Genomic DNA, 26,172 nt, shown 5'->3' on the forward strand with positions numbered 1-26,172 from the left:
CGGGTGTCGATCACAGAGCAGAGCAGGTGAATGAGGAGATAGCTCCCTGGGACTGTACTGCTAATGAGACTGTTCAGAGTGTGTGAAGAAGACTTTGTTAAGGGTTTGTGTGTGGGCCCGTTACCCTTAGATCATGGGCCTGCTCTTTAAAAATACAAAAGCAATCTTTAACAGAAGATAGAACCCCAAGTAAGAAGCCCACACACACAGAGAAATATCACATCAAAGCCTGGCGGGTTATTCTCTAGGACTAGAGGGAAGGGCGGGGCAGAGGGGTCGCCCTGATGTGAGCATCTATAATTGGTTCTGTAGAGACTCAAACCAGGACTTGTGGTTGTATTCCGGCTTGCTACAGTCACAAGGTAGGACATGCGTTCAGAACAAGGTGCTATTTATACAGGTCTTTGTCAGGGCAAATACAAAAAGTTCAAAGGAGAGCGCGCGCACGCACGCACGCGCACACACACACACACACACACACACACACACACACACACACACACACACACACACACACACACACACAGGGATCATGCTACAGATTACAAGTAAAGCAACGGCACTAAAATCATCGTGTGGACGGACTCTGTCAGTCAGTGAGCCAAGGCCCTTTACATTGACTCTGTAATTCAATATTGTCCCCGATCCACACGCTGGTAACTAAGCTTAAGTAGAAGATGCACTCGCTGACTAAACACGTGTCCCTACTCCTACTGTCATTCTATACATAGAGCACAGCACAAAAGGTACTGTATGTTCATGGCTTCAGAGAACGTCTGAAATTATACTTTATCACAATAGACCAGGGACGGGCAAACTTTTTTGGCTAAAGGGCCACGTCGGGATTTCAAAATTCAGTGGAGGGCCACACAATCTTTTGGGACCGATGTGTTTGCCAAAATCAAATTGCAAGCGAGAAAAATGAGTAATTTAAAAAAATATACAGCTGAAGTCGGAAGTTTACATACACCTTAGCCAAATACATTTAAACTCAGTTTTTCACAATTGCTGACATTTAAACCTAGTAAAAATTCCCTGTCTTAGGTCAGTTAGGATCACCACTTTATTTTAAGAATGTGAAATGTCAGAATAATAGAGAGAATGATATATTTCAGCTTTTATTTCTTTCATCACATTCCCAACAGGTCAGAAGTTTACATACACTCAATTAGTATTTGGTAGCATTGCCTTTAAATTGTTTAACTTGGGTCAAACGTTCCGGGTAGCCTTCCACAAGCTTCCCACAATACGTTGGGTGAATTTTGGCCCATTCCTCCTGACAGAGCTGGTGTAACTGAGTCAGGTTTGTAGGCCTCCTTGCACGCACACGCTTTTTCAGTTCTGCCCACAAATTCTCTATAGGATTGAGGTCAGGGCTTTGTGATGGCCACTCCAATACCTTGACTTTGTTGTACTTAAGCCATTTTGCCACAACTTTGGAAGTATGCTTGGGGTCATTGTCCATTTGGAAGACCCATTTGTGACCAAGCTTTAACTTCCTGACTGATGTCTTGAGATGTTGCTTCAATATATCCACAATTTTACTTCCTCATGATGCCATCTATTTTGTGAAGTGCAACTGTCCCTCCTGCAGCAAAGCACCCCCACAACATGATGCTGCCACCCCCGTGCTTCACGGTTGGGATGGTGTTCTTCGGCTTGCAAGCCTCCCCTTTTTTCCTCCAAACATAACGATGGTCATTATGGCCAAACTGTTTTTTTTTAATATATTTTTTAAAATCAGACCAGAAGACATTTCTCCAAAAAGTACGATCTTTGTCCCCATGTGCAGTTGGAAACCGTAGTCTGGCTTTTCTATGGCGGTTTTGTAGCAGTGGCTTCTTCCTTGCTGAGCGGCCTTTCAGGTTATGTCGATATTGGACTTGTTTTACTGTGGATATAGATACTTGTGTGCCTGCTTCCTCCAGCATCTTCACAAGGTCCTTTGCTGTTGTTCTGGGATTGATTTGCACTTTTCGCACCAAAGTACGTTCATCTCTAGGAGACAGGACGCGTCTCCTTCCTGAGCGGTATGACGGCTGCGTGGTCCCATGGTGTTTATACTTGCGTACTATTGTTTGTACAGATGAACGTGGTACCTTCAGGCATCTGGAAATTGCTCCCAAGGATGAACCAGACTTGTGGAGGTCTACAAATTATTTTCTGAGGTCTCGGCTGATTTTCCCATGATATCAAGCAAAGAGGCACTGAGTTTGAAGGTAGGCCTTGAAATACATCCACAGGTACACCTCCAATTGACTCAAATTATGTCAATTGGCCTATCAGAAGCTTCTAAAGCCATGACATCATTTTCTGGAATTTTCCAAGCTGTTTAAAAGGCACAGTCAACTTAGTGTATGTAAACTTCTGACCCACTGGAATTGTGATACAGTGAATTATAAGTGAAATAATCTGTCTGTAAACAATTGTTGGAAAAATTACTTGTGTCATGCACAAAGTAGATGTCCTAACCAACTTGCCAAAACTATTTGTTAACAAGAAATGTGTGTAGTGGTTGAAAAACGAGTTAATGACTCCAACCTAAGTGTACGTAAACTTCCGACTTCAACTGTAGGTCCATTATAATTTCTACATATTTTTATTTTTTTTACTCAAACTTCCTGCGGCTCGTGGGACGGATTTTCCCACCCCTGCCATAGACCAGGACCAGGACACCAAGTGTACCACACAAGGAATAGGATGCCAATCCCTTCTAGGTGTAATCAAGGTTCACTACATTTCATCAACCGTGTCGTGTCAGATCAGCGATTAGGCCAGCTCAAGGAAGGGAGGAAAGAAGGATCAATCCTGCATTAAAATGTATATGGGACAGGCTCATAATGACACAGGTCAAAGTGTGTGTCTGTGTTGTGATTATCATGCAGAGTCCCTCTATTCTCAGTGTCTCTGATTCAGAATTCAGAGTGACCTAATCTGGTTTAATGAGTCTGGTGGTGGAACGCTAGTGAAATATTTAAGGCTGCTGGATTTCCATGATACATGCACACACAGATGCACGCAAACACAGATGCACGCAAACACAGATGCACACACACAGGCTGTATTTCTACAGTATCTACAATGCTGATTTCAACTGGGGCCGAGATCATTCAGGAGTGCCTAGAGGCGAGTGAATCACCAGGGCAGGTTATTCTAGCTGTGCATGTGTGTGGGCGCGCGCGTGTACCATAGGCGTTTTTCAATGCAGATGACATTCTGATTCCCACTGAATCAGAAAGTGTGTGAAGCTAAATCTATTCTGACCAAGGAGGGAAAAGAACATACAGCCTGTTCCCTCAGAGCAGGTACAAGCTGTACATAATCAGTAGTAGTACATTTCAAATCCATTAAAATATCATGTTTGTGAGATAAATGTTCTATCCACTGGCCAAAGCCAGTTTTCCTTCCTTTTATGAGCTGCGAGCTAGAGCAGTGTATTTCTCTCCTCTTCCATTCACCTCTCCTCTCTTTTCCTCTGAGCAGTTTGAGAGCAAGAGCTGTCCTCTATAAACTATCACTTTGAAGCATCACTGGTTCATCCCAGATGTACGAGGACGTGCATACACAATTAGATTCAATTTGTTTTTCCATTTCAACCTGACTGACAGTAATTCACTTAGCCAATGTGGTCTAATTAAAACAACCATTATCTTTTCATAGTGAAAGAGGAGGAGGAGACCGGTAGACAGTCAGAGAAAGACAGTAAGAAAGAGAGAAGAGAGAGAAAGAGAGAAAAAAAAGAGAGCGAGATCAACAATAAGAAGGCTGTCAACTGTAAATCAACAGCCTTACTACATAGGCATCTCCTCCAGGTGCCATTTAACCCCTGATTAGAACCATATCATTTCAGCTAACCTCATTATACACACACCCACTTCATAGAGTACCACAGTAAGAGTCATAATACCCATAAAACCTAGCGGTCAAACAGGGAAATGGTCCTAATAGTTTTTGTACCTCTCATTTTTCCCATTAGAAATCCTTAAAATAAGGGCTGTGTTTCGTGGAGGTTTACCCTGACGTGACATTTTGATAACAGTGTAAATCTCTCTTGGACAAGGTGATATTTATCAATATATTTGCCTGTATTTACCCCCAAAAATGAAATGCTAATGTGGCTATCATACAGAACTACAAAAGCCATTATGCTCTGGATGAGACTGCCGAATCGAGGCAAAGGTAAGAATCTCTGGATTAACTAATTAATTGAGTAACTAATAAATTGGCTACATTTATTTAAAAATGGACCATTCTGGGAACTGTCTTGGGCAAGTTTTAAATTGACACAATACCTGTTAGCAAAGGTGTCAGCTAAAGATGACGTGCAGGAGCAGGCAGGAATTTCTAGCATTTTCAAATCAGAGTAAATTGAGCTGAATAGATTGATAAAAGTCACCTTGTCCGATAGAGATTTACACAGTTATCAAAATGTCACGCCAGGGTAAGCCTACACACAACACAGCCCTTATTTTAAGTGTTTCTAAAATCCCCTATGGGAAAAATGAATGGTGGGTAAACAATTGGAACCATTTCCCTGTTTGACCGCTAGGTTTAATGGGTATTATGACACCTCCACTGTGGGGCTCTATTACCCTCGACAGTAACATAACTGTAGGCCTATAGGTCAACCCATGTAGCACCAATGTCAGTCATCGCTCATCCACCTTCCCCTTAATTGGCATCCCATGTGTGGTGGAAGGATCTAATGTGTATTGTTCAGTTGTTGTACACAGCACTGCAGAAAAACAGACACTGTCTTGAAAGCTTGGCAGCCATTTAGAAATGTGATGATGGGTAGCTTGTTTCACCTTTGGGTGTCATTGGATGGCACAGCTCAGCACCAAACCCAATGACCCTGCCACACACACACACACACACACGACCAACTGTACATCTGTATGGACAGTAAAACAAATGCGCGCGCGCACGCGCACACACACACACACACACACACACACACACACACACACACACAGATTGTTGGAGAGAAATCCTAGAGATAACAATCCTTCACTTATCCGTTGGCTTGGCCCTAAGGCAGCATAGACAAAGAATTCTCAAAGCTATTTTTCAGTTCTGAAACAAAAGATTTTTCACATTCAAAGCCATAAAAATAATTCCTGAAAAACGTCCCAAAATAGACCTATGAAATGGCAAGCGTCTGTATTTTGTACTGCCTATTGATAAACAACTCCTTTTTAACGCAGAGCCAGAAAAATGTCAATTGATTCTGGTAGCTACAGAGACCAGCTTCAGCTTCACCTCAACAATCCCTTTCATTTCTCTCATTCCGTTTGTTTTTCTCTATTCAATCCATCTGATTGCATGAGAGTATTTGGGAGGATCTTTTCGCAAAAAGAAAACAGATTTAGAACATTACCATATTGAAAATCACTCATAGAAACAGTCCAAACCAGTTGCCAACACAGATTGGAATTTTCAGAATCATCAAAAGCCTTGCAGGCAGCATATGCAGATCCCCTTGATCATTACAAAGCTAGGCAGTGTAGTCCATTACCTATTTAATAAATCCCTCTCAGCCTCAGCATGTGCCCTAGCTCTGGGCTCGGCCCTGGTGTCAGGCTGCTGGAGGGTAGTGAGCGGGCCAAGACTGGGGCTGATACACTGAGTTGGATTAGTACATTCACTGGGAGGACTATAGCCAAAACTATAAACCCACCATCTGAAATGTATAGGCCCTGTTCTGGGAGGCCTGCATGGGGCCTGGGCACAGAGTAAACAGCAAAGCCAAGCTGTCCAACGTTGGAGGCATCAGCCCAGCTATTACAGAGGTAGCAGAGAAAGAGGGGAGGTTTTTAAAGGGAGCCCAAGTCGCATCATTTCATGTAGATCAACCCAACGGTTCACGAGAAAACGTGTGTTACTTTGACCATATGGTGATACAAATGGTACTTACAGTGGCAAGAAAAACTATGTGAACCCTTTGGAATTACTTGGATTTCTGCATAAATTGGTCATAAACTTTGATCTGATCTTCATCTAAGTCACAACAATAGACAAAACACAGTCTGCTTAAACTAATAACAAACAATTATATGTTTTCATGTCTTTATTGAACACACCGTGTAAACATTCACAGTGCAGGGTGGAAAAAGTATGTGAACCCTTGGATTTAATAACTGGTTGACTCTACTTTGGCCACAATAGCCTAAACCAAACTTTTTCTGTAGTTCCGTTCCAGACCTGCACAACAGTCAGGAGGAATTTTGGACCATTCCTCTTTACAAAACTGTTTCAGTTCAGAAATATTCTTTGTATGTCTGGTGGAAACCGCTCTCGAGGTTAAGACACAGCATCTCAAAATCGGGTTGAGGTCAGGACTCTGACTGGGCCACTCCAGAAGGCGTATTTTCTTCTATTGAAGCCATTCTGTTGTTGATTTCCTTCTGTGTTTTGGGTCGTTGTCCTGTGGCATCGCCCAACCTCTGTTGAGCTTCAATTGTCGGACAGATAATCAAAACATTTTACAGGAGAATGTAAGGCTAACATGGGAATTCATTTTTCCGTCGATGATAGCAAGCTGTCCAGGCCCTGAGGCAGCAAAGTAGATGGGATGAGGTTTCGATGTTGGTGTGCTGTGCTTTTTTTTCTCCAGACATAGTGTTTTGTGTTCCTTCCAAACAACTCAACTTTAGTTTCATCTGTCCACAGAATATTTTTCCAGTAGCGCTGTGGAACATCCAGGTGCACTTCTGCAAACTTCAGACGTGCAGCAATGTTTTTTTGGGACAGCAGTGGCTTCTTCCGTGGTGTCCTCCCATGAACACCATTCTTGTTTAGTGTTTTACGTATCGTAGATTTGTCAACAGAGATGTTAGCATGTTCCAGAGATTTCTGTAAGTCTTTAGTTGACACTAGGATTCTTCTTAACCTCACTGAGCATTCTGCGCTGTGCTCTCGCAGTCATCTTTGCAGGACGGCCACTCCTAGGGAGAGTAGCAACAGTGCTGAACTTTCTCCATTTATAGACAATTTTTCTTACCGTGGACTGATGAGAACACCAAGGCTTTTAGAGTATTTTATAACCCTTTCCAGCTTTTTGTAAGTCAACAATTCTTAATCTTAGGTCTTCTGAGATCTTTTGTTCGACGCATGGTTCACATCAGGCAATGCTTCATGTGAATAGCAAACTCACATTTTGTGAGTGTTTTTTATATTGCAGGGCAGCTCTAACCAACATCTCCAATCTCGTCTCATTGATTGGACTTCAGGTTAGCTGAGTCCTGACTCCAATTAGCTTTTGGAGAAGCCTAAGGGTTCACATACTTTTTCCAAACTACACTGTGAATGTTCAAATTATGAATTCAATATAGACAAGAAAAATACAACAATTTGTGTGTTATTAGTTTAAGCAGACTGTGTTTGTCTATTGTTGTGACTTAAGAGGAAGATCAGATGACATTTTTTGACCAATTTATGCAGAAATCCAGGTAATTCCAAAGGGTTCACATACTTTTTCTTGCAACTGTAGCTTGGACCCTGATCATTGCTGCTTGAAATTATAATAAGTCCCAGAGAGATGCAATTATTATTATTTTTTTTACAAGGGAGCCCTGAATGAGCGAGAAGCATACAATGGATGATACAGGACACGCAGGTATAAAATCAAAGCATGCTGGTATATACACACACACACACCTCTGTTTTCTTCCTACATATCAAACTTTTACAGTCACAAAGGGACCAGGATGATGTTGCAGCTGAGAGTTCGCTTACAAACTACACACACACACACACACACACACACACACACACACACAGTCAAAAGTTTGGACACCTACTCATTCAAGGGTTTTTCTATATTTTTACTATTTTCTACATTGTAGAATAATAGAAGACATCAAAACTATGAAATAACACATATGGAATCATGTAGTAACCAAAAAAGGAGAGAAAAAAAAGTGTTAAACAAATCAAAATATATTTTAGATTCTTCAAAGTAGGCACCATTTTCCTCGACAGATTTGCACCCTCTTGGCATACATACTTTTGGTAATGTTGTTTATAAACCCCACCCCAGTAAAGAAGAGATGGCAGCATGAACACTCAACACTGAGGTTATGCACTGTACACAGAGCCAGGTGGGAATTTGAGGGAATTATTGGAAGTAGAACAATTTGGGAGCACGAGAGAGGAGACCCAGAGATCCACGGGGAAACTGGACCCGGTTGTATCTGGTCAAGAGGACTTTGTTAGTATCAGCTGTTATTTGGCACTGGGCCGCCTATACTAACCCCTCTCTGACCAGCAGGACATAATGTACTGGAATCACACACACACACACAAACAAGAGACAAGGTCAGGGAACACAAGGGATGGAATAAAAAGACAAACAAACACTGTGTGGATGGAACTGGAGGAGAATGCAGCTGCAAGCTTACGTTTTGTTTATGGTAGTCGACTAGATTAAATGACTGATCCACAAACAATGGCATTGAGATTCACTGAGAGGAGAGTCATGCCCTTCCTATCCCGAGATTCTGTCTTTTGTTTGGCCTAACACACACAGGCAGGCAGGCAGGCAGGCAGTCACACACACAGCTCTGTGTTTTGTGTATGCCCCTGGATAACCTGGACAACCCATGAGCATACGCCTGATGACCTCTTCCCTCACTTCACCACAGGAGAGACGGCCACACACACACACACACACCGCCTGCTGTGTGTTGCCATACAAGGACTGTGGGATTCTCCTGCACCTTTCACATAGGATTCATGGTATGTTGCCTGTCAAAAACAATTGGGCAATGTTTATATGATCCTCTTTCAAATAGCCCCATTTCTACATCTTTCTTGTCGGCGTTTGCCTTTTATATAGCCATCGCTATACCCGGCAAGGAGCAAGAGACATTCAACTTTGACCCGGTTGATGCGCCAGTTGTCATGGTAACCCGTCGAGACAGTAACAGGAATTGACTCAGTGCAAAAAGACAACTAAAGCTTACTGCTATTTTTACATTTTTTGTTACAAGCAGTGTTTCGTTAAAGCCTATTTATTTTTGTTACAAGCCGTGTTTCGTTAAAGCCTATTTATTTTTGTTACAAGCCGTGTTTCGTTAAAGCCTGTGTAAAGTTAATTTGTTTCAATGTACCGGTAGGCACCTGCGGCTTATAGACATGTGCGGCTTATTTATGTTCAAAATAATATATATTTTTTTAATTCAGTGGGTGCGGCTTATATTCAGGTGCGCTCAATAGTCCGGAAATTACAGTAATACAATTTATTTTCAAAAGAACAGAATATTTTGAGTTGATGTTACTGGTCTGTGCAGCCTACGCCATGTGTCAGTTGTTATTTTGTTCATTAAAACAGACCAGACACAGCTGGATGAACTTCTCTCCTTTCAAACTCCCCGCCAGTTATTTTGGCTGAAGACAGAAACTCCACATCTCTAGGAGGCTAAATTAGAAACTGTAACGGCGCTTTCTCTCTCTTCCTCTCCAAATTAATATATCTTATTAGCAGACATTACAGGGCATGGCATAGGATCTCTACCCTTATTCACACCAGTAATTCCACCATCTGGACATTGTGTTCCTCCATCACCTTCAACACAATCAGGGAGGGGTAGATATGTGTGAATATACGAACACAAATGGCCATTGTGAAGGCTCTCAGGGGGTGATTTAATGCATCACACCTACAATTTGATGCATTACTATGACACCTTTCAGACAGCTGAGCAGCCAATTACTTTTCAATTGAGGCTATCTGACCAGAGTCATTAAGGTTACAGAATAGCTGAGAGTATGAACAATTGAAACTAAAATTACAGTTTGTGCACTTTCCTGGATTTTTCTCCTTAGGTTACAGTAGGCTAGATTGTTTTTTTTCCTGACCAGAATCACTAAGAGCCAACAGAATACATAGACGTGTTCCCCCTCCCCAAAATAAAGTAATTCAAAGTTGGGGGTGATTGAGGGAGAAACTCATAGTAAAGGATGGAGGATATTGGGTTGTGAATCATCACGTACAGTAATCCAAAGCAGATGTTTCTCTTCGTAATACCTCAAATATGAGTGGGGCTTAGCTGCAGTGTGTGTGTGTGTGTGTGTGTGTGTGTGTGTGTGTGTGTGTGTGTGTAGCCATTGAGCTCTATCACCCTGTTGAAACAGTGGTGTTAATTACAGTTGATCCCTGGGTCTCACAGGAAGAGGGAGGGGTGATAGATCATCCAATCTCAGATGAGAAAAGCCCAAGCCACTACACCGCTGAACACCATGGCTTGCCTGGCTTTCTGGCTCCTTCTGGGAGACTTTAATTTCCACTTTCCACAGACAAATCTGATGCTTGGATAATGCAGTCACACAAGTGCACACAGACACAATGACAGACACACCACACTCTCCGTATTAAAGCTTATTCCCACACAGTATCAGTAGACAGCCAATCCAGTTTGAAGGTACACAGTTGATTATAGCGTGACTTGGACTGCAGTAAACAGTCTCTGTGTGAAGCACCAACAGTCTTGTCTGCTGTGGATCTGTGTCTAGTGCTGTCTGATTTCACAGTGACTGTTTATACTGACCTTAGGGGACTAATGGATATCATATCATGCTTTAAAAGCTTGGTTGGCGACATGAAGAAAAACTGAACAGATATGAATTGGTGACCACAAAAGAGAGAGAGGGAGGCAGAAGAGCTGCAGTTACCATGACAGCGTTCGCACATGGATAGGAAGTAGATTAGTCTGTTTCCTGCGGCCTGTGGGCCTGACTTCCCGTGGATCAGAGGGAGGGCCTCTTATCTAGGGAGGGGCAGTAAATCACTGGCTAACCACAGATCAGAAAACCATTTCAGTGACAACAAAACACAGACTCTGCATTTCAGTAGCCTGACGACTCACACTAAATGATTCTGCTGCTGCTCTGTCGTCCGCCACATACTTTAGTCTGAGTGCCATCATTCAAGTCTTTTGTGGTGACGAGGGGCGTTGTACAAAACAAAGTCACCAGCGATTGGATCGTTTCTAATCAAGGGATCAAAGCCATTAACACATTTTCAAACCGCCGCTTTACCCACTTGTGTCCAGGCTCTAGACCAGTGGTTCTTAACCTTGTTGGAGGTACTGACCCCCACCAGTTTCATATGTGCATTCACCGAACCCTTCTTAATTGGAAAAATAAAATTCAAAACATAGGTATATATTTTACTGGTGCACAAAATGAACCGTGCATCAACATCAGTGTTCAAAGAACAAAACCATTAAAACATGATTTTCACACAAAAACAAAATAATGAATATTTACTGCAAATCAGTGTGACTTCTGCTGTTGCCTTTCAGAGACCAGTTCAGAAATGCGCGGCTTCACCTTGGCAAGTGCCACAATCATGTCATTTTCGCAACAAAGTCTGTTCCTTTTCTTCGTTTTTATGTCCAGCATCCTCGAAAAGGATTGCTCGCAAAGATATGTTGTAACAAATGGTATGAAAATCTCCAGAGCTTTCTTAGCAATAACAGGGTACGTTACCATTTGTTGACACCAAAACGTTGAGAGCGTTGTTGTTCTTTAGAGTTGCTGTTGAACCTGGCTCTGCTGAATTTCAATGATTTTGTTGATGGGTACAAAGCCGAGAACAGGCAGAGTAGCCTTTTCATCGAATCTGGCTCTCTTCACCTTGAATTCAGCGAGCGTTGTGTTCTTGTATTGTCCACCTCCATGCAGCTTAAGGAAGTGTTCTCTTAGTTTTGCCGGTGCTAGACTAGAATTGCTCAACTTGGCATTGCAAATCATGCAGTTAGGACGCTGACTCTCATCACGTTCCGTTATACATGTGAATCCATATTGTACATATTCGTCCGACCACTTTCTTTTTTTGCTCGACATAGTTAGTATGAAGGGATTAAAATATTAAGAAAGAAATCACACGACGTACCATCACGACAGTCACAATTCGACTACTGAGCGCGCCAAAATCCCTGCAGCACAGATAGGCCAAGCGATGTTGCGTGATCACCTGCAGCCAATGATGGCCAAGCGGGGCGTGTCATCACGAATCATATGAGTCGGGTGTGTGTCTTGACCTCCGCCGAACCCCTGAGACTGACTCACCGAACCCCTGGGGTTCGATCGAACCCAGGTTAAGAACCACTGCTCTAGACCAACCCATTGGTTTCTGGACCAATCAGCTGGCCCGGGAAGTCGGGAAGGTACTCAGATCCAGACTTATTGCAGAGAAGAAACTAACGTCCGTGGGCGTGGCGTAGTGTTTAGCCGGAGCAAGGAGTCTGGGTAGCCAGGCAAGTATGTCAGACCACAACACAAAACAGAGGGGATAACTGACCACAGGCCATGTAATATCAGCCACAACACAGAGAGACCTGACTGCCCAATACAGAGATCTAGGCCTACTCATACAATCAACTAGACCTTCAGAGCAATACCAACATAGGCTGTCACTCAAATATGGACCTCGAAGCCAGTTCCAACGCATTTTTCCCCTCTAATCAGGGACAGATTTTGACCTGGGACAGCAGTTGGGTGCGATTCATTATCAGGTAGAAAACAAAACCAGCAGTAGTCCGGCCCTCGTAGGGTAGGATTTGAATACCCCTTCAACCAACTGGCTCTTCAGCCACAGTAAGTCTGTTGAGTGGGTCAACATCTGTCTCCTAGAACCAGTCTAACCCAAAGAGGCTGTCAGAGTTGATCTAATGAAAAGAACCAGAGGATATAATGTCCATGAAAACAAGAGTGAATATAACTCTCCATTTGCCTGTCCCTCCCATGAGATAATACGCTTCCACTTCTGCTGCTGATGACCGGTTTTCTAGGCATATCTATAACCTATATTATCACACATTACACTATTATAATGATTAGGGATGCACAATATAAATCGCTGAACATATCGGAATCGGACGATATTAGCTAAAAATGCCAACATCAGTATCGGCCCGACGTCTAGTTTAACGCAGATGTGCAAAACAGATGTCAAAGCTGACGTGCATACCTTTAACGTAGGTGCATGACGTAATGACGCCAGGTAAAATGTTGCGCTACATGTGCAACACAGCATTCCTAACCTAGCCCACAATGTCTGCTGAGTGGATCAAGCAGTCAACATGTCGAACACTCAAGAGTAAGAACATTTCAGCTAGACAACTCAAAGGCGAAATCCATTAAAAACGCCAAGATAATGGAATTCATCGCCCTTGACAATCAACCGTTCTCTGTCGTGGGTGATGTTGGCTTTAGCACGGGTACACATTACCAAGTGCATTATTTTTCAGATGTTGCCCCACCGGAGTTGGACAGTAATAGTGTCACTGCTATTAGCTTCACTCCATACAATGGAACGCCGTTTGGGTCTTGCGTGTCAAAAAAGATACACGTCAAATAACACAATTTGACAATAAGACGCGTTAAATAAGCTTTTAATTTGACACATCAAATAACACAGTTCTATTATAGAATGTTGTGTGTTCTGAATTTGCACATTCAAGCCAAGCGCCACCACTACTATCAGTAGCACTGTCAAAGCTGTACAAAAAAGGTGTGCAAACAAGCAAACACCGGGCACGAACAATGTGTTTACAATACTGCGTAGGTAATTAAGCATTATTTGCTCGACCGCAACTTCTGGGGTAGCTAGCTTTAGCTTGGTACCTAGCTAGCACCAATTCAACCAGCCTGAAAACAATGAACAGTAGAAACTGCAGTCATTTTCATTTTTCTTAGCAATGATTTAGGAATCCTTGTGACAAAGTATTAGCTAATACTTTCGCCTATTGAAATTGAACTTCAGTTCATGAAAATAAATAACTAGCCAGCTACTTAAACATGTTGCCCAAAGACAACGTTATAAGCAACCAGCCAGCTTAATCTTGCTAGTGAGGCTCGACCAGACCGGGTTATGTGTTGTGAAGCTAGCCACAATAATGATTAGGCACAATAGTGGAAATTGTGGTTTGCCTTCAAAATAAAAAGTACCTCTTTGAAAGTGATGCAGAAGGTTACAATTGGTGGAATCATGCCATATTTAGAGTAGATAATGTTAAACAAGTGTGGAATGTGAAGCAATGAAATGGGGTATCAGTGTACTCGATGACACCCACAGAACACAACTGTGAAGAGTTTACGCAAATATTAGCATTGTAGCTCTTATTGCGGAACAGTGACTGCGTGAAATCACCTCCCCAGTCAGCCTATAGCTAGCTAACTATATAGCTACTGAAACAGATGTCGTTTTGCTATGTTTTTGGAGAAAAACAGTGTTGCATCCATGAGCTCCCTAGCTTTTTTTTTTTATGACCAGCACTGTTGGTGCGTGAGACAACTTTACCAGCATCATAGCATACATATCAATGAATCGCTGTGACATATGAAATATGAGTGAGTGTAGACAATGTGTAATAACTACGTAAAATATTTATGAACGCGTTAAATTATGTGATGTGCAGTCATATTCAGGTCCTGATTGATCAACAAGCTTATTTAGTGTTATTTGACACGCGTGTATCTTTTGACACGCAAAGACCCAAACGGCATTCCATAGTATGAGAAATCCTGGTTGAGAATGAAACTGAACAAATAAACAACGAAACAGCACAGCAAGTAAGTGAAAGAAATAGGTTTTGATTATGTTTTACTGGTAATGGGGACATATGTAAATGCCAACAAAATAACTTTTTGGTCAGTGTGTGTGTGTGTAACCTTTATTTAACTAGTTAAGAACAAATTCTTATTCACAATGACGGCCTACCCTAGCCGGACGACACTGGGCCAATTGTGCGCCGCCCTATGGGACTCCCAATCACGGACGGATATGATACAGCCTGGATTCGAACCAGGGACTGTAGTGACGCCTCCTGCACTGAGATGCAGTGCCTTAGACTGCTGCATCCATGTGTGTGTTAACTATTTAACTGTACTAGAACGCTTAAAAAGGCCACAAACAGTTATTTTTTTTTTTTAACATTTGGCAAGGAAAACATCGGTATCGGCCAAAAATGTCATATCGGTGCATCACTAATAATTATATGATATCATAATAACAGGCCATCATATAATGGCACCATTATTATGACCCAATACCATATTATTGGCCTGATCCCACAGGCCTTATGTCTTTGTGTAAGAGTATGAGTGTTTGTCCTGATGGGAGAAAAGCTGCCCTACAGCCACATAGAGGTTCCCACGAGACGCTACACAAGGTCTGGTCTCCACCTTTCCTCCAGACTCCTACTCCGAGGCCCCTCCTAATCTAATAGAGCCACAACCGGGAATTTGGATTCGTTCCGTTTTTCAGTTACCACTTACACCAGAGACTATCTGTATTGACAAGGACTAGAGTTGGATGATAAATTGGGCTAATGATCTGATCCCCATGTTGCTTTTGGTGCAGTGAGGCCATTATCAAGTGTTTTGAGCTGTGTTCCATCCTCCCAATGCTGCAGACTGAGCGGAGAGGTAAAATAACGGTCTGCCCCTCTCTGCAGTAACACCAGACAAATCAACGCAGCGCTCTACCTGCTGTGTACCACAGAAATAAATTAGATGAAACAACTAGGCCTACATTAAAAAAACAGTCAAATAGCAGACTTCATCCTGAGATAACACGATGAAACAAACAGTATCAAAACACTCCAACAGCAAAGTGTTCACCTTCAGTTCACCTCCTTGACTTGTAGTCATAGGACCTTTAAACAGATCAAACCTCAGACTCATGCCCCTCTACTGAAACACATGATTAAGACAGCAGCGTCGTGTGATCATGGAGGATCAATGAACGCAGCTGAACGAACAGGTCGGTAAGGTCTGGTTCTCCACAACAACTAAGGATTCAAACATTATCTGGTATTTGTTCAGGAGCAGATTACTTTTTTTTGGTGTAGATGAGAGATCAAGGTACCCAAATGCTTTCTTATCATTGCTCCTTAGAAACTAAAGTGTCTGTCGTCGCAGAGAGAGGGAGAATGATGGTGGAGTGGATCAACGCGTATTAGGGGATATCATTCCCTTCTTAAAGAACACACAGCCATATTCTGTAAAACACTGTATTAGAATCCAGCTAAACATTTTACATTTCCAATAAGTCGCCGGGACAGGCTCGCATGCTTTCCAAATTTTATGCTTTTAATAAAACTATTAGCACTCGCAACAGCATTGCGTATTTGTTTCCACATGGTCAGAGAAGTTGTCCAGATCCTAGCCTGGCGCTACAATAGGTTATCCTAAACCGGAGTCCCTGAGGCCAATCCTCCTCTGAGTAGGGAGTGTAAACATGTATCTGGCAACTGGCTCACATCGCTCCCTGTCTGATCACTGGTAAGTAAACAAGACCGTGGCAGCATTTACACAGGCAGCCCAATTCTGATCTTTTTTTCACTAATTGGTATTTTGACCAATCAGATGTGGAAAAAAATCTGATGTGAAAAGATCTGATGTGATTGGTCAAAAGACCAATTAGTGGAAAGAAAAGCTGAATTGGGCTGCCTGTGTCAACACAGCCTCAGTGTCCTAACGGACACCAGTACTCAGGACATTACAAGTGCAGTGGGGACAATGCAGAGGGGACACGTCAATGAAATTGGACATGATAATTGGAAGGTAGCTAGGTGAACAGACTAAAGTATTGAGCAAAGTATGCAAACACACCCACGCAGGTAGGCGAGCACGCACACACCAATAAGCCTACTATTGACAGACACAGCAGGGAAGGCCATTCTACAGAGCATTGCAGAGGAAAGAACAGAGCAGTGAGGAAAGGCTTTAACTTAATAAAGTTACTGCCTGTGGAGAGACAGTCAGGGCCTCGAGCTCTCACCCTCCTCCTACTCTCTCTTGCAAACTTCCTCCCTCTCGCTCTCTCCCTTTCTAACCAGCTGCACACATAAGTGCAGTGGCAGACCAGGGGAGCCCCTCACGTCTTCAACAGCCTTGGTACGTGCACACTTCACACACACACACACACTACTGATTACCATAGTCTGATTAATCACGACTGCGACCAATGCTCTCTCCCTCTATTGGGCCATCCAAAACAAGCCGTATCCTCATCCATTAATCTAGCAATTGCTGTAGAATTAACTAGCAGTACATTCCCCACTCTGAGTTGCACCCAGACAACTGACCCTGAATCCAACACTTAATGATTTGCCAGTCAGTCCCAGTCAGACGAGCGTTGACCTGAGAGTGATTGGATTAAATGTTGTCCATTACATTCTCCTCTTTAGCGCCAGGAATTAATCAAGTGGGCCTGCCTACGTTTCTGCATCGGGCCTGGTGGCAGAGCACACAACTCCCTCTGCTGTAAGATGTGTCCATGTCCTGCTACAAGTAAATGTGTGTGTGTATTAGTATATTGGAATTGTGTATTCATGGTATGTGTATAATAAAGTGTAATGAGATTTCCATTAAGTATAAAAAAAATGCATTGGATTGAACACACTCAGGCTTTGCAATGAGCACTGGCTAGGAGTGGGAGGTTAATGGTAAATCAGGTCAGTGATATCTCAGATACTGACAGATCACTCACTCATAGATATGGCCAGTCGTAACAACTCAAGATTTCAGGTTGAAAAGATGTATACTCCATCATAGTACCACCACAGACTATGGTATGCAGTGCAGTGGTACCCAGGGCTGAAAATGACTCAATAAGGACTATTTTGCAGCTAGAGTTGCACATTTTGGGGAATATTCAGAGGTGGAAACTTTCCGTGGGAATTAACGGGAATATATGGGAATTAATGGGAATATGCAAATTAATATTAATACCATTTAAATGTAGATGTTTTTTGCATTGGATATATTTACCATATCAGATGGAGACAGAAACATAAACCTCTTACCTTATAAAGTAGGTAATCCTTCCAATAGAAATAAAAAATATATATTTAGTTACAAATTTAACTTTTAATTAAATGAGCTGACTCTTCACATGGGATGATTTCACTGAACAACAAAAGAAAATGAATATTGAATGATCCCCAATGACCCATCGCATCTTCCAAAAACATTTTCAACATACATCTGTAAAATGATAGTCTAGAAACTAAAGCATTGGTTGTCTTCCACTCAGGCTTCCATGTCTTCTCCCTGGACCTCCTCAATGTCCACCGCTTGAACATCAGACTCTGATGCCTTATCTTCACTGTCACTTTCCAACCTTGTTGAGGATGGCTCGTTGTCAGGCTCAAAAAGCCTCAAATATACCCGGATGGCCACCAATTTTTCAACCCTTGTATTGGTCAGCCTGTTGCGTGCTTTGGTGTGTGTGTTCCCAAACAAGGACCAGTTGCACTGAGGCGGGTGATGTTGGTGGGATTTGGAGGATGATGAAGGCAACAGGGGAAAGAGCCTCAGATCCACAAAGTTCCTTCCACCAGGTGGCTGATATTTTGGCACGACTGCCATATTGCATCTCCGTCCCAAAGCCCTTGCTTGGAAGTGTATTTCGCCAGACTGCCAAGAACCTTGCCCTCATCCAGGCCAAGGTGGCGAGACATGATAGTGATGACACCATAGGCCTTGTTGATCTCTGCACCAGACAGGATCCTCTTGCCTGCAAACTTGGGGTCCAACATGTATGCTGCGGCGTGTATGGGCTTCAGGTAGAAGTCTTCAAGCTTCTTGATGTATTTCAGAACTGCAGTTTCCTCTGCTTGGCGCAACAGTGAAGTGGGCAGAGCAGTACGGATTTCTTATCTTACATCTGCAAGCAGAGTCTGAACATCAGACAGGATGGCATTGTCTCCCTCAATCCATGCAATGGCTACTGCTATCAGGAGTTTCAGGCTGCTTACCACTCTCTCCCAAAATACATAATCCAGGATGATCCTCTTGATGGGGCTGTCCATATCGTCAGACTGTGATATGGCCATTTCTTGGAGAGACTCCTTCCCCTTCAGGAGACTGTCAAACATGACAACACCACCCCAACAGGTGTTGCTGGGCAGCTTCAATGTGGTGCTCTTATTCTTCTGACTTTGCTTGGTGAGGTAGATTGCTGCTATAACTTGATGACCCTTCACATACCTAACCATTTCCTTGGCTCTCTTGTAGAGTGTATCCATTATTTTCAGTGCCATGATATCCTTGAGGAGCAGATTCAATGCATGAGCAGCACAGCCAATGGGTGTGATGTGAGGGTAGGACTCCTCCACTTTAGACCAAGCAGCCTTCATGTTCACAGCATTGTCTATCACCAGTGCCCCTCTGTGATCAAGGTTGAGATGATGTAGTTAATTATTCCTTGCCCACGAACATTCGACCACCCATCAGAGACGATTGCAATACAGTCTGCTGTCTCTATGATTTGCTTGACCTTCACTTGAACTCTGCATGCAGCAAATGAGTAGATCAAGCATGTCTGGTTGGAGGGGTGTATGCTGGGTGAAAAACATTCAGAAATCTCTTCCAATACACATTGCCTGTGAGCATCAGAGGTGAACCAGTTGCATACACAGCTCGAGCAAGACATTCATTAGCATCTCTCTGACTACATTCCTCTATTGAGTCAAAAAAACTTCTGATTCCAGGAGGACCATGAGCTGTTGCTATTGATAAGGTGTCTGATTCATCATTTTCACCTCGAATAGAAGTAGAGGGACTTTTGTCAGAGGTTGCTTGTTGTGAGCGCTGAGGGAACTTTATGCACTTGGCCAGAAGATTCTGCATCTTTGTGGCATTCTTCACATATGATTTGGCACAGCATTTACAAATGTACACAGCTTTTCTACATTGTCTCCACACATAAGATAGTGCACGTGGCATTTTCCTGTAAAGATTAGAAGAGTAAAAAAAAAGAATAAAAAAATACAATTCCATGTACAGATAAATAGTTAAGCAGTTAGATTAAACAACTCCTTTGTAAGATAAATGATTTAAAATGAAACATGTATGAAAACGGGTGAATTAACACTCCTCAGTTAGCAGGCTTAAGCAAGCTAAAACCCACATGGTAACAAACTACCTATCAGAAATTGTTAACAAGTTAGAAATTATTTAAACACACTTTGCTGTAGGCTACTATTTACTAGTTAAGAAAAAATCATGTATGTCATCTAAAATATATTCACCCCACCCAGCACTGTAATCAAAACTTACCAGAAAGCATGTAGTCCTTGGCTCAGACAGTGTAGTAGTGTGGGGTCAATATCATCTCAGTAGTGTGAAAGATCTTGAGAATCAGCTGTACATGTGATGGAAGAATGCACTGTGCATGCAGAGGGTTGCAATTCCATTGAATTGGGGATAGTTTAACCAAAATATGCCACAAGACCTAGAATTGCCTTATTTGTATCCCACAAAAAAGGTTCACTGTTATTAGCTAACTTTTTTTGATGAATTTAAGTAAAATTTCCCAAATTCCCGGGCTTAACTTCCCATGGAACAATTCCGGAACAATTCCTGGAAATTTACCGGAAAGTTTCCAACCCTTTGCAACCCTAGTTGCAGCACAGCCAAACACAATGTCTGCATCCCAAATGGCATCCTATTCCCTATATGGTGTACTAAATCTTGACCAAGGCTCATCAAAAGTAGTGCACTATATATAGGGAATAGGATGTCATTTGGGATGTACTGTACAGTGTGCTTCTAGATCTGCATTGCTTGTTCTTTGGGGTTTTAGGCTGGGTATCTGTATAAGCACTTGGTGACAACTGCCAATGTAAAAATGGCTTTACAATATAAGATTGATTGACTAAACAGCCTTTTCGCAGCTTATTGTAAGCAGACAATGAAACTTTTTTTGTTCATTAGAGGCTTGTGGTGTGTAACCAGAGGCTTGTTGTGTTTAGGGAGGAGTGGAAGAGCAATTGGACAGAGTTGCTGAAAAGAGTTTAGTGTCTCTAGTGAATCATACAACAGCTTTGACAAGGGCCTGTCATCACATGCTAGTGTCAAAACAATCAGCAATAGAAATGTTACAGGTCATTCTTACTCTCGTCTCCCGCTGTTGAGAGCGAGCTTGAGCAAGAGTGAGCGAACGAGACAGGAAGCTTTTCATCTGTGTAGCAGCTCCACCCAGCCAGCAACCCACTTATAGATCTGTCCCTACTTCAACCACAGCTCACATGATCCCAGAGGTGGAAATGTGTGTGGACACAAAATGTACACACACTGCTGACAGATGTCCAGGAAAAGTTGAGTGGCTCTTGTATCCTGGTGGAAACACCTGCAGAACCTGCATCTCCTGACAACTGGAAGCCTATTCCCAGCTCTTATCCTATTCACAAAGCTCTCTCTCTCACACACACACACACACCTCTCTATCCATCTATGTCTCCCTCTGATCAGGTCTCTTTTTTGATACTCTTGTTCTCACTCTCTCGTTCTACATCTCTCGCTCCACTCAACTCCATCAGATCGCTCTATTTAGCCTGACTCCCAGAAACCTTTCTCGCCATTATTCCTTTGCAGCACCATTCTCAAATTGAAACTCCAATCCTTAGGGTGCATCTAGATTCTCAACACAGATTGTTTCATTAACGCAGCCTATTGAGAATTCCACTATGGCGAGTGCTGCAGTAAAGCTGAGACCACTAGCTATGTCACTTCTCCTTAATGCTGCTTTGTGGCCTCGCCTGTAGGCTCCACACACACAGACCTAAGCCCAAAACCTGATCTGAGTTAAAGAAGCGGGCCTAGAGCCTCCACCTCTCATCCTCCTCCAATGGGAGAGCAGTATTCACCAGTGGGCGTGGAGGAGAAGGGGAGCAGGCCATGTTTCGCTAACTGTTTATTTTGTGGTATTCCCTAAGTACTCCCCCAGCTGCCAAACTAAGCCAGGAGAGGACTGCAGCAAAAACACACACACACAGCCTTGTCTGTCTACCAAGGCGGTCTGACTAGCTCTCTTTGCCTACCCACCTACACTCCAAGTGTCAGTTACAGGTCATATCCTCCAACCATTTCCCAATTCACATTCATTCCTCCTTCCCCCTCCTCTCTCACTCCAAGAAACCAGCGTGGGAAGCAGGGGAGGGAGAGTGAAATGAATCCACACTGTATGTCTTTAACATGGCTCCTCATCCAGCTTTCTTTGCCACTCCTGGGTTGCATCCCAAATGGCACTACTTTTGACCAAGGCCCATAGGGAATGGGGTGCCATTTGGACCGCATACCTGTGTGAGCTACATAAATCGAGTATAATTCACATCCAAAACACCCTTATGAAGGCTATTGCAGCTAGCTGAAACGTTCCCTATTGTGGTTAGTGGTATATCAAATCACTTGGGAGCTGCATATGCTGTGTGTAGGCTTTCTTCCTTTATTCTAAGTGTATACATCTGCTTGTCCAGCAGGTCCCTCCCTCCTGGGGTCCCAAATGGCACCCTTTTCCCTATATAGTGCACTACTTTTGACCAGAGACCTATGGGCCCTGGTCACAAGTACTGTGCTACATAGGAAATAGGGGCCATTTGGGATGCAGGCAAACTGCGTGCGCCAGTGAAGAAAGTATGTGAAGGCTAAAGGGAGAGCGGGATAAGTGAATTAAAGATGCTGGGTGAAAACAACCCTGGCCGTTAATGAATGGGATCTGTAAAGTAAGTGTGTGTGTCCTTTAGAGAGCCCCTCCACAACTCCACACAGCCCAGGAATAATAAATGCAGTGTATCATTCCTCATCTCTGGCAGCCTTCCACCTGCTGCTGAGGTAATACTGTAGAAGCCAGCGTGACACACTGAGGTCAGACACATTAGGGGGATCATTAAGGTCTCAACCACAGAAGCAATATCCCAGTGGGCAATATTAGCTAGTTGAAGCAACGTTATGCTGACGTCTTATATGTTATGTCATGGCCAGCCAGGTTGGATACTGAAAGAAATGGGAAGTATTTTTAATTACCAGAAAAAGTACATTTCTCTTAGTGGGAGGTAGAGGACCCTGAATGACTATGTTTTTGTTGGGAGGAGTGGGGGAGACACTTCCATAGTCTTCAGTGGGTTTAGCTCTGTCATGCGTTCAGAGTCTGAGTCAAAGGGCTTAGAGTGCATACAGGGATACGCTACACTAGCTGCCTGTGAACTAGTGTACTTCGGGGAGTGTGCACTAGCCAGGGCATTGACTCTTGGGAGTGTTTGCTGAAACAGAGAAGGAAACATCTAACAGTTCTCCTTGGATTGGTTTTGTCTCCAGGTGCACTTGGACAAAGGGGAACAGAGAGGAGAATCCCTGTGTATTAACGGGAGTCACGAGGACACCGGCTGGGTCGTGACACACACCCTCCAGCAGCCCACTGTCTGGTTCCCATGGGACCACTTCAACACCAGAGAGAAAGAGGGGGACATAAATCTGTGTCCAGTCTCTCTAAACCCTCTTCTTGGCTTAGCATTGGACTATCAAAGGGCATTAAGTTCCTTTTGAGATGTAGGAGAGCATAGGGGACGTGGAGGGCATAAGGCCCGCATAATGGCCCAATACATGGGCTGACCAGCAAGGAATTTGAGAAGAATTTTAAAAATCATGGGCAGGGCAAACTGCAAAACAGCACACCATGCACTGCCAATGCAATGCTGTCCAAAACATAAACTGGACAAAATAGGCCTAATTGTTCTCAGTCCAAAATGCTGCTCTTTGTGTTTCGGAAAGATATCCCATCTAGAAGTGTGACAGTGATTCAGCCAATTCCATTCCTTCAGCCTACGGTCCAACTTGAGTCCATGCCATCAGCAGTGTGCCATAATAATAATCCAGTGGAAGAACGAGAGAAATCACTGACAGTGACACAAAATAAACACCCACTAATTCACAGCCCAGCGATACAGTATGTATGCCTTGAGATACAAAACATACTCCTGTTAGTGGACCTATTTATAACACACGCTATTAGCTCACTGTATGTTTCAGTTGCTACTCTCCAAATGGCCATAGGAGAGAACCAGAAGAGACAGCGGTGAAGGAAAGCCAACTGAAAAGCACTGGAGGGCTTAAAACATGATATACATGTGTTTCGTCAAACACTGACTTATCAACCCAAATATGAATGTTCAACAAACTCAAGCCAATTTTTAATAACGCAGTGTCTCAGGTGCGAGTACGCACACGTACTTACACAGGATCTAGCAGCTTAGTGTGCAGAGGGAAGGAGGCCCCAACAAGTAAAGCCTGTTCAGCCGAGATTCACACTGGCTTGTCAAACTCCATCACAGACAGTAATGACTTGTTCTGAGGAAAAACTAGACCTCGAACTCTGTGTGTGTGTGTGTGTGTGTGTGTGTGTGTGTGTTCATAAGGAGGGAATGTGGAGGAGATATTTCCTGAATACTCCAGAAGGGCAGAGGGACAGAATGGGAAAATCTCAACTGCCGTCTAACAAAGCTGCCTGCCAGCGACAGTATGAGAGGACAAATATCAAGTGTTTCCATAAAGCGCGGTGGCTTTGAAAATCGAACTCACTTGATGAAACAGCGGGCTCCTTCGAACGTATATCCCTCCTCCCATCCCGTTGGTAAATCTATGCGGGAAAGAGAGGGGGAAGAGGGGGGAGTAATGAATAGGCTACGAGACAAATAAATCGCAACACACACACAAGCGGCCGTTGAGATAGGAGCAGAGATCTGCGCGTGACCGAAAACACAATTTCCCACGCCAGCCCCTTCGGCAATATTTATAGCCTACCGCTATGCTATCTATTAATGATATATCCTAGTGCGGATGATAGAATAGCCTCATTGTCATTTCCATTCGTATCCGTTATTCAACCTATTGTAGTGATAGGAGCCAATTAAAATGTGAGATAGGCAATGCTTAGGAAGCAGGCTTTTACAGTGTGAGGACCTATGCATTCCGCACACGAAGTCTTCCCTCTATTGCCGTGGATATGGAACGGTAACGATAACATCCTTATCCGCAAGTGAAGTCATTTTCACAACAATGCAAACATGTGTTGCAAGTTACGCATCGATGTTTCACGTTATAACGTTATCAACAACTGTTGTTACAATTGTTACAAAATAACTGCCCACTGCTTCGACTACGGGCTTATGCCTTAGTGTAGGCTACAACCATAGCAAGTGGCAAACAATCATGTAAAAAACGAATTTATTCGTTTATTAAATGTGAATGCATACGTGACGGAACTTTCAACAAGTCTGTCGCAATGCCTAGGTAACATTAACGTTAATTGGCGGCTCAACTTGGTGGTCCTCGCGCAGAGGAGAGAGACGGCTGTTGCTTGCGGCAGGGAGTCTTCGCTCAACGTTTCTCGGTGGTTTCTGAAACCCTTTAAAACCGAGACTCTTGCGGTATGTAACGAATGGAAGAGTTCTATGAGAACTGTTTTTACCTGGGGTTTTTCTGTGCCCCGTTATGACGGCCTCTCCGGTGACGGGATGCAGCCAGGTCGTACTCTTGGCTTCTTCACTGTTGGGTAAGAAACGGGGAGAAAATGAACACGCAAATAACACAGACATTATCAAACGCGTCGAAACAAAGCCAATACACTTCCATGCGCTGTATCCTGGGAATATTTACTTGATGAAGAATATCCTTCCGTCCCGAGTAACCCCATAACTCCAAGAAGAAGGCAGGCAGGAGAGCCAGTCTGGGTTTAGATCCGCCGCCATGACTAGCAGAGGACGGAATCTGGAGTGCGCGTATCCGTGCCGTCGGCGCGTACTCGGGAAAAACCTTAGCAACTGGGCGCGGGGAACCTCTGTGGGGCGGGAGCGTGCTTGCGTGGTAGAGAGGTCTCCTCCTGTTTTTACGTTGTTTTCCAAACTTTTATTGAAACAAATGATAGTTTGTAAGTTCATACTAAGGAGCATAAACAGTAGCCTATATAAGCATAGCCTAGAGCAAGCCTATGATTCAGAAAAATAGCCCACCTCAGTTATTTACATGCTAAAGATGTCAAATTCAATAAGATATAGCATTGAGTAATATCAACCCATACAGCATGTCCTTGTAGCCTAGGGCTACTGAATTCACCAATGGAATTCTCATCCCGAAAGTGTGCTATAGCTTACGCGGATGGTCAGTCTGTGCTGTTCCGTATTATCACACATGCCATCCCAGGTCAACCTTGAACCTCACTGCATGGTTCAGCTGTCTATAAATCCTTCTTCCACCCAAACAACCCTCCCCCTCCCTTCACCCCCTCTCTATAGGTCAGACAGAGCAGAGGATCCCGAGTAGATTAGATGTGTGTGTGTGAACGGGTGCATGTATGCGAGTGTAGAAGTGTGTGTGTGTGTG

The 26,172-nt window shown here is 43.3% G+C and overlaps 1 protein-coding gene across 9 annotated transcripts in view; it reads right to left on the reverse strand.

The window, feature by feature from the left end:
• The window catches only part of LOC115198767 (pleckstrin homology domain-containing family A member 5), a 142,125-nt gene extending 116,526 nt beyond the window's left edge, over window positions 1–25,599 (reverse strand). For all 9 annotated transcript variants that reach the window (XR_003879291.1, XM_029761027.1, XM_029761030.1 and 6 more), the window contains exons 1-3: window positions 25,450–25,599; window positions 25,262–25,338; window positions 24,373–24,430 (exon numbers count right to left, since the gene is read on the reverse strand). Coding sequence is in view for 8 of the 9 variants with exons in the window: in XM_029761027.1 (XP_029616887.1) it covers window positions 24,373–24,430; window positions 25,262–25,338; window positions 25,450–25,541 (227 nt within the window). In the remaining variant the exon portion in view is untranslated. The remainder of the gene's footprint in view (window positions 1–24,372; window positions 24,431–25,261; window positions 25,339–25,449) is intronic.
• Between the last annotated feature and the right edge of the window lie 573 nt (window positions 25,600–26,172).

The sequence above is a fragment of the Salmo trutta genome, chromosome 8 (assembly GCF_901001165.1).
Source record: "Salmo trutta chromosome 8, fSalTru1.1, whole genome shotgun sequence".
NCBI classification, from domain to species: domain Eukaryota; kingdom Metazoa; phylum Chordata; class Actinopteri; order Salmoniformes; family Salmonidae; genus Salmo; species Salmo trutta.